The 10,000-nt window shown below is 38.3% G+C and overlaps 3 protein-coding genes across 5 annotated transcripts in view; all 3 read left to right on the top strand.

The window, feature by feature from the left end:
- Positions 1-2,540, top strand: part of LOC144525680 (galactose-specific lectin nattectin-like) — a 50,289-nt gene extending 47,749 nt beyond the window's left edge. For 2 of the 3 annotated variants that reach the window (XM_078262720.1, XM_078262721.1), the window contains exon 7: positions 1,709-2,540. In XM_078262720.1, coding sequence (XP_078118846.1) covers positions 1,709-1,785 — 77 coding nt within the window. In that variant the 3' untranslated portion in view covers positions 1,786-2,540. The remainder of the gene's footprint in view (positions 1-1,708) is intronic. The other variant, XM_078262723.1, reaches the window with a different exon arrangement.
- Positions 1-10,000, top strand: part of LOC144525685 (galactose-specific lectin nattectin-like) — a 21,470-nt gene that overhangs the window by 1,642 nt on the left and 9,828 nt on the right. The window lies entirely within an intron of this gene.
- The window catches only part of LOC144525676 (ubiquitin-conjugating enzyme E2 G2-like), a 7,319-nt gene continuing 5,712 nt past the window's right edge, over positions 8,394-10,000 (top strand). The window contains exon 1 of the mRNA XM_078262709.1: positions 8,394-8,556. Within this exon, the coding sequence (XP_078118835.1) occupies positions 8,514-8,556 (43 nt within the window). The 5' untranslated portion in view covers positions 8,394-8,513. The remainder of the gene's footprint in view (positions 8,557-10,000) is intronic.

The following is a 10,000-nucleotide window of genomic DNA, read 5'->3' as shown; positions in this document are numbered from 1 at the left end:
GCTAAATGTAGCTCTTAACTGCCTGAGTTATATGGGGATTAACACTAAACAGTAGAAAATCAGTCCAGTCTCTCCAACCGAAATGTAATTGGCTGTTAAAGTCTTGTATAACTTATAATAAATTGACAATTTTTGTGATCATAGTGTTGTGAAGAAATAAAAACCTGCTGCCCAGGTCAGAAACAGTACTCTGACTTGTTGGGTTGCTCTGATTGTAGTCTTGTATTGCCAGCTCTAGCTCCGCAGCGCTGCGGAGGAACTATGCCGTAAATGAACAGTTGACCGATATAGACTAGTCTGAATGTTTTTGACGTGTTTGTTCATACAGGGTGCAGCTTCCTGTCCTCCTGGTTGGACTCAGTTCGGCTCTCGCTGTTTTGCTTTCTACATCCAGACAAAGACCTGGAGTGATGCAGAGGTACAGCAGTTCCATCTATCATAACACATGTATACTAAATACCAATGTACTTTAATACTTTAAACACCCATTAATACCGATGATAATTACATACTTTTCCTTAAGTAACATTTTTAATGCAGGACTTTTACTGTAACAGAGTATTTTTACAGTGTGGTATTAACACTTTTACTGCAGTAAAGGATCTGAATACTTTTTTCACACCATTGATTAAAAGTATTAAAATGTGCCCTGTGACTGTAAAACTGTTAATAATGTGATTATGTTTTATTTTTCTTGACATTTTAAACTGATGATATTGTCTCCATTAGACCTTCTGCCAGATCGCTGGTGGGAATCTGGCTTCCATCCAATCAGCTCAGGAACATGCATTCCTCAAAGACTTCATTAAGCAAGTGACCGGTACACAGAGAACGTCCTGGATCGGAGGCTTTGACGCAGTGAAGGTAAGACTTTTATCATCACACAGGAAGTGATGTCGCTCGTCTCTCAGCATGTTCTTATGAACCACTCGTACATATAGCTGTGAAAAGTAAATCACTGTAATCTATATGTATTTCACATATTTATTACTGTCAGCAGCACATTAACTGCTGCTGTATGAGAGCGTGAAAACATGTTTTAACGGTCGCCTAATTTTCAGTAGAATATTAAAGATGAGCTCTAGGGGAGGGGATGTTTGGCTCCTAAAACCCAGGACTTTCAAGCCGGGTAGCAGAGTTCATGTCCTGAAGAAGTTAAGAAGAAAACAAAAGACTTTCACCCAGGAAACAGGTGTTCATGTCCTGCAGTGTTTTAATCCAACCACGTTTTTTTTTCCAATCTTAACTAGTCGTTTTGGTGTCTAAACATAACTGTCGTCGCTGCATGACGCACAGTACCCGGCTCACTGTCACCTTTTCTCAGCTAAATTTAACTGTCATGTGATCGGCAGGCGGTGCATACGTTTTCATCTTACAAACCCGTTCCTGAGAATGCGTTGAGTCTCATGAGTTATTGTAGAAAATAAGAAGTCTTTTGGACGCAATGAGTATTACAACAACAAGAACTCTTGATTTCACTTTGACTTTAAACCAATCTTTCTCCTCCAGGAGGGTACGTGGCTGTGGACTGATGGATCCAAATTCAACTACAAAAGCTGGAATGCGGGGGAGCCTAACAACTGTTGTAGAGGAGGAGAACTGTCTTACAATCAACTGGGGTGGAGGTAAAATAAAAATTTAAAACATCTTGTCGTATGTTGCACTTTTAAATATACAAGTTAAAGTAATCAGTTACATTGGTTGTAAGCTCTCTCTACAGCAAACTGGAACGACTGGGCTTGTACCAACCAGGCTGCTTTCGTGTGCTCCAAGAAAAGCGTGTAACTCTAACATGCCATCATGATGCCTCTACAGCCCATCTATAATCTCTATCATTGATTCACTTTCAGTTTGTTCCGCAGACAGAAACAGCTCTCTGCTGACAGATGACTCACTTTCACTTGTTTATTCTCTGAAGAGTTAGGGAACAGTTCACATTTGGGTTTAAAATTAGACAGAAACTGGCTCACTGAGCTGGACAAAAACAAATCAGTAATTGGACTTTTAATCTACAGTAAATAACACAAAATGAAATACAGAAAACATTTGAATACTGGCACATCTTTTCCATTTTAGTTTACTGAATATTATCTGTTATAAACAGCTAAAATATTAACATACTAATTATATTTCTCTCTGAGAGTTATTGTTCTGATCAATACAACTCTCATGTGTGAACACTAAATATGAAGTTCCCTCGAGCAGACATTAGCTTAGCTTAGCATAAAGACTGGAAACAGCTAGCCTGACTCTGTCCAAAGGTAAACCTACCAGACATGAGTGGTGATGATCTTTTTATCCAAAATGTCCAGATAGAAAATAAAAGTGTATATTTTGTCAGACCGTTCTGTGATACAAGAGGAGAATGAAACTGTAATAACACGTCATAATAACTATTAATAATTCATATAGTCCACTGGTTTAATGAACTGGTTACTTTTTATTCTTAAAACTGATGTGTTGTGTTCTTTATTCATCTGATTTCCTTTATTATATAATCAACTAAGCATTCAAAAATAAAAGACATATTGTCACAAAAACCGTGTCTGGTCCTGTTGTTGTTTTCTAAAAGGAACAAATCATTAATATGTATTCTGGGGGACTTAAACTCACAACCTTTGGGTCTAAAGACAAGAGCTGATCTCAGTGAGGTATTGGCCAGGTGATGAGACAGCTGGCTTCATGACATCACATAGACAATGTGCAGGACTTTAGTTACTAGTTACTTTAGTTACTCCGCTACATTCATCTGTTACAGCTTTAGTTACTAGTTACTTTAGTTACTCCACTACATTCATCTGTTCCAGCTGTAGTTACTAGTTACTTTAGTTACTCCACTACATTCATCTGTTACAGCTTTAGTTACTAGTTACTTTAAATGTTACTCCACTACATTCATCTGTTACAACTCTGATGTTACTATTCTAAAGTAAACTAGCCAACAATTTAACGGCTACAAGTCAGCTGAGATGATCAGACCTTTGAAAACACAACTGGTTGGATCCTTTACACTTTCTACAATAGGATTCTTCTTTACTTTTAATACTTTAAGTAGATTTTCATGATGACGCTTACAGGCTTTTACTAAAGTAAAATTTTCAATACAGGATTTTTACTGTAACAGTAATTTACACATTTAAAACATGCAGGGCAGTTGTCCACAGCTTAATGCCTGATTAGATATTTGTACAATCATCTTGCAACACTAGCGGCTCGAACTCAGAGCCTTTGACACCGTTGGCAGGTGCTGATCTGAGGGAGCTATTATCTGGGTGATGACACAAATGGCCTCCTATCATTTAGTAGACAAGGGGCAGGACTGCATGAAAATGCTGAATTTATGTACTGTGTTTAGACAACATAGAGATGCCTGTAATGTTTTTTTCACAAAGATCAATTAGTGACAAACTGATGGTTAAAGATGCTCTGTTTTGCATTGACTGCAGTAGCGTAGATGAGGACACAATCCTCCCCACTGTCGCACCAAATGCTTGCTCTTGGTGTACTCTATGTGTAAAGAGTCCTGAGATAACTGTATCTTATCATATCATCTGTTTTGTTGTGCATGATCAACAACATCCCCCCACCCCCACACACACACACTGTTTTTTTCACAAATGCACCCTACATACAGTTAATTTTAGGAACAAAATCAACTCGTTAAGTTTAGGAAAAAGAACAAATTTGTAATAAAACACTCCCGAGGAACGAACAGCGTTTCCTGGGTAAAAGTATTTTGTTTTCGTCACAAAGTCAACTCCACTCTCTGGCTTGAAAGCGCTGTGTTTTATTTTTACACTACGTTGTGCTATTTCATTTTGAGATTATTTTCCGTTGGATATTGAGGATAATAAATAAGTGTTTTGGCATGCACATGGCACTTATTCCATGGTTTTAGGAGAGGGATCTAATTCTTGCACGTTTTGTTTTGTTGTGCATGATCAAACCCCCCCCACCCTACATATAGTGGCAACTCTCAGACAGCTTGAGAGGTGATTTAACTGTCAAAAGGGTGAAAACCAATCAAAAGCATCAGATTAATAGCATCTAACTTCACTGAACGGCTGTGGCTGGAAATGGCAAAAGAAGACATTGTGCACATGAAAAACATGCAAAGGAACTACATTAATATTATTCAACATATGGCCTAGCCTCTTACAGAACATATTCACATTTAACTCCCAATGTAATCATGAACATTTTCACAGTTAACTGTAATTTAATGAAACATTATTTTCCCCAGTAACTGTAACAGATTATATTTACCTTTATTAACTCCGTTACATGTAACTTAGTTACTCCCCAACAGTGTTTAAAAGCCAACAGACAGACGGTGATGTGTTAGCACAGGGTGTCCAGCAGAGGGCAGACATGTTGTTTTATAGATCCAGCTGCTGAACCTCTGGATCTGATGATGTTTCTGACTCTCAGTCAAGGGTGTAGGTTTGGTTTCAACATTGATGGGGGGGGGGACATTATACCTGGGGGGGGTCTGGGGGGGTCGTCCCTTATAAAATATTGTCTGTCAAACTCTTCATTTCCTGCATTCAGGTGAACTTTGATGTATGGTGCAAATGTCTTTATTAATGGAAAGGAAATGATTATTCTCCTTTATTGATCAAAACTTTCTTCATATTCAAAACATCACACGTGTTTCAGGATGTGTGTTTTTTAGGAATCATGTCCATCTCAACAGCTAATCTGTTAGAGAATGAGACCTTGTTAAAGCCAGAAGCTCCAAAGTTTAAATCTACATTAAATCTGTCTTTATTTTTTCACTTCCTGTTGTGTTTCTTTAATTACATACAGGTCTATTTTTTACGTACATGTTTTGAGCCCCCTCAACGGTTATTTTTACCTCTTTTGGGGAGTGGGTTCTTTCATATTTTTTGAGGGGGACTAATCCACTGTCTACAGGTCTTCGAAAGAAGCTGTTTTTCAGCTGATTTGTTTTACATTTTATCGCTCTGTACCCACTCTTGGAGGGGAGGGGTGAAAACAGGCAGTGTCCAGGGTGGGATGGCTCCTTTATTATACTAATAACACGTCATAATAACTATTAATAATTCATATAGTCCACTGGTTTAATGAACTGGTTACTTTTTATTCTTAAAACTGATGTGTTGTGTTCTTTATTCATCTGATTTCCTTTACTATATAATCAACTAAGCATTCAAAAATAAAAGACATATTGTCACAAAGACAGTGTCTGATCCTGACTTATTGATTAGTGTCAAATTATTATATTCTTGTGAGTATTTCATTATATTAAAAGAATAAAAAAATACAAAATACAAATAAACTCATTGATGAATAGATTAAATAATAAGATATTGTTTATTTTAAAGTGTAAGACCACATGAATGTCCTACGGGATAATAAAGTTTACTTTGACTTTTTAAAGAACGTATGAGATACACACAGCTTAATGCCTGACTAGATATATGTACGATCATCTTGCAACACGGCTGGAACTCAGAGCCTTTGACACTGTTGGCAGGTGCTGATCTGAGGGAGCTATTATCTGAGTGATGACACAAATGGCCTCACAACATTTAGTAGACAAGGGGCAGGACTGCATGAAAATGCTGAATTTGTGTACTGTGTATAGACAACATAGAGATGCCTGTAATGTTTTTTTCACAAAGATCAGATAGTGACAAACTGATGGTTAAAGATGCTCTGTTTTGCATTGACTGCAGTAGCGTAGATGAGGACACAATCCTCCCCACTGTCGCACCAAATGCTTGCTCTTGGGAAATTGATTGGTCTTTATACATTATAGTGTAATCTGGACCTACTCTATGTGTAAAGAGTCCTGAGATAACTGTCAATTTAAGAACGTTACCCTTCTCAGATAACATTAATTTTTTAAAGATAACGTTCTGAAATGTTGCACACTAAATCTACAGTCACCTCAGGATTTTGTGTTTTTTTTCATGAACATCAAAGATTTAGTTTCTAAGAAGTTGCAGTATTTGTTTACACTACCGTATGCAGTAACACTTTTTAATGCACTGTGGGCTCATTTTTTTTATATTTCTAAACTTCTAATGAACATTTTCAACTGTTAACAATGAATATGACTGCTTGCAGTTACTGAAAGGTAACTTAACTCTTACGTACAATGAAAATATGTTCAGCAGATCTTCATCGCTGGCATAAAAGAACTGAATAAATAGAACAGAGTTAAGTAAACAGAACACAGACAAAGGCAACTAGAACAATATGAATACATGCAAAATATCTACATCATATCTTAAATAGTAAAGCACATGTTTAAAAACCTTTAAAACAGTGGTTAATGTAAGTCAGCAGCATGAAACAGATTGTACAAAACAGGCAGTGCCTACAGCTCTGGGGATAGAAGCTGTTTTTTCAGCTCATTTGTTTTACATTTTATAGCTTTGTACCTTCTCTCGGAAGGGAGGGGTGAGAGCTGGCATTGTCCAGAGTGGGATGGGTCCTTTATTATACAGCTGGCTTTCTTTTTCAGTCGGCCAGTGTAGATGTCCTGCAGATGGTGGTAGTGAGGACCCGCTGTAGATGCCGCTGATCTTCCTTAGTGCAGCTTCTGTACTACCCCGTGCGGTAACACTTTACTTGAAGGTATCGACATAATCGTGACATGACACTGTCATGAACGTGTCATAAACGTTCATGACTTCTGTCATTAAGTGTCATTCCATTTTTGTCATGACAAGTTGACATTGTTTGGGTTGTCTTGATTATGACAACTTGACATTAATCAAAGTGACATTACCAGAGGATTTCTTTGTCATGACAACTTGACATAAACAGAAAACCCACCTCTTTTTTGTATTCATAATGACATGTTGACATGATTATTATAAGTAGATGTGCAAGGTTAGAGACCAGTTCTAGCACTTGGTCAGATAGATGTGTGACAGGATATTTCACAAAACTGGCTCTCATGACACTATGTCTAAAAAAGTGCCATCGCACACCAAATTACCTTCCTAACACATTATCATGTGATGTAAAAATCTTTGTTAAGGCTTGTTTTGTAACACGATGACCAAGCTCAACACTCACACTCAGGAATTAAACAAGAAAGCAGTTTAATGAATTAACATCAACAGGCTTTCACTTAAAAAACATTGTACAGAAACAGTTACATTAAAATAGGTATATACGAATAATAGGTATATACGACTAATAGGTATATACTGAATACATTCTCTGAAGTGGTACCATTTTGATGTCATTAAGATATCATGAAGGAGAAGTCTCAGGTGTCATTGCACACCAAATCTTTGTCAAGACAATGGGACAAGTTCATGTTTTGCTGACATTACCTTTGCCACTGTAGTATCTAATTGACTCCATTGTCTTTGTTATATACATATGGTTCCATTTGGCTAAAACAAATGGTTAGAGGACACAGTGACTTTACTGGAACAAATGGGGACCACTGACTGATTGGCCCCAGAAACGGACTGACCTACCCCCCATCACAACGTCTCATGTTACACACACATATTCATTCTGCTCTTATAACACTGCAATATATTTCGTCTCCTGCCTGTGCACCACCTGTCTACACTTTTCTGCTGCACTTCTACTTGGACGCAAACTGCATTTTTGTTGTCTTTGTACTTGTACTCTGCACAATGACAATAAAGTTGACTCTAATCTAATCAAGTCAGTATATAGTATATCTATGGTCTGCATTCTGATCGATGCCCCCTGGTGGCTACAACCTTTTAAAGACCAGCCAAAACATACAGTCCTTCCCAATCACCAAAACACATTCAGTATACAAACCCAGTGTATATATCATTGTCAACAGCATATATCACATGTTGAAAAATATACTTTTCATACATCTGAGGCCCATCAGGCCATATGCAAAGGTCAATAATATGTCTTGTTGGCAGATTGAACTAATCCGTGTCATAAGTCACCGTTTATACTCAACAGGACTTTCCCTATTACTTATCCTATCACTGAACTGCCACGTTTAGCACAAGTTCACCTAAAGTACAGCCACTGCCACGTCGCAAGTTCATTCAGAGTACAAGCACATACACACAGACACAAATTCAAAAGTTATATCTGCACATTAGTTTCATTGGGTAAATGCATTAGTTCATTTTCCATTACAGTTATAACCTCTATGGTGGCACCATACAGGTCCACCAGCAGCTGCAGTGGGACTGTTTAAGCTTTCTAAGGAAGTCTTTGCTGGGCCTTCTTCACCTGGCAGAAATGTGATGATGAATGATGGAGGCTCGCATTGCTAGAGGCAAAAACAGTAACTCATAATGGACGCTAACTCATAGGGTTACATTGCAGCCCCCGTTTCTGCTGCAATTGTTGCTGCAGTTGGTCAGCAGGGGGCGCTGTGAGCTCACACTCACACACAAACAACAGGAAATGCTGGATGGATCAGCTGTGGTGACGACAGGTTAAAGAAAAGTAACACATCCATGAGTAACGTTACAACTCGGAGCTGAATTTTATTTTCTGTTTTCCGTTAAAGCACCGCGATGGCCGGCACCGCGCTGAAGAGACTCATGGCCGAGTATAAACGTGAGTGAACGTGACACCTTCAGCCTTAAGCCAACGGGACAACTTATAACGTTAGCACGCTAAGCTAAGAGTCGTGCGAGCGCCTGTTGTCCACCTGCACCAAACTCCATCCAATAATCCGCTGATTTAGTGGTTCCTTTGCTCCTCGGCAGTGTCGCTCATGTATTTCAACATAGATTAAACGTGTAATAAAGAGGTATAAATGTACCTTAAGTTCGGCATTATGTTCATACACCCAGTAGCATTAACAGCGGTAAAATAACACATTATATAAGTTGTTTTTGTAGCTCTCCAGAATCTTCCTCGTAGACGGGTATTACGCAATTTTTAAAACTGGCGACCTAGTTCCGAAACTCATGTTAATTTAACACAAACAGAGAGAAGTTAAGATGTTAGTTTCTGTGCCGAAATAAAGATTATTCCTCTAAAACGTGCGAGGAAACGTTAGAGTTACAGCGATCATGTTGACTGTTTGTTACACTCTGATAATCTTATTTTCGACAGTATTGTGAATGAAGTTTGGTGCACCTGGAGAATACTGCGGCTAGCCTTACCTTAGTGTGGTACTAATATGTCGTCATGTTGTAACAGATTGGTTATATATATATATATATATATATATATATATATATATATATATAGGTAATATAACATTAATACTACTGTGGTTGTGATGTCATTGTGTGTTTGTTAGCTTGTAGTATACGGTTAGCATGTTAGCACAGATGCTAATGTTTACACTCCTGTTTGCAGAACCTGACACCAGCAAGTATTCAGATCCTTTACTTAGCTAAGTCAAAGTAGGCTACTAATACTACATCGTAAAAATACTCTCTTACAGTAAAAGTACTGCAATGGAAATGTTACTTCAGTAAAAGTCTAAGTATTATCAGGAAAATGTACTAAAGTATTAAAAGTGTGAACTCTCCTAACATTAATCGTGGCGACCTCCTGGATTTAACTATTGCGCTACGACAACAATTAATTATTCGAGAATCTGAAAACACAAACAGTTACATTCCAACACTGCATGAAGCTAACGTGTGTGTGTGTGTGTGTGTGTGTGTGTGTGTGTGTGTATATATCTCTGTCTGTCTGTGTGTGTGTGTGTGTGTGTATATCTCTGTGTGTGTGTGTGTGTGTGTGTGTGTGTGTGTGTGTGTGTGTGTGTGTGTGTGTGTGTGTGTGTGTGTGTGTGTGTGTGTGTGTGTGTGTGTGTGTGTCTGTCTGTCTGTCTGTGTGTGTGTGTGTGTGTGTGTGTGTGTGTGTGTGTCTGTGTGTGTGTGTGTGTGTGTGTGTGTGTATATCTCTGTCTGTCTGTGTGTGTGTGTGTGTGTATCTCTCTCTGTGTGTGTGTGTATCTCTGTCTGTGTGTGTGTCTCTGTCTGTGTGTGTGTGTGTATATCTCTCTCTGTGTGTGTGTGTCTGTGTCTGTCTGTCTGTC

This window comes from Sander vitreus, chromosome 11 (assembly GCF_031162955.1).
Source record: "Sander vitreus isolate 19-12246 chromosome 11, sanVit1, whole genome shotgun sequence".
Taxonomy (NCBI): Eukaryota; Metazoa; Chordata; class Actinopteri; order Perciformes; family Percidae; genus Sander; species Sander vitreus.
This window is presented reverse-complemented; position numbering and strand designations above follow the sequence as displayed.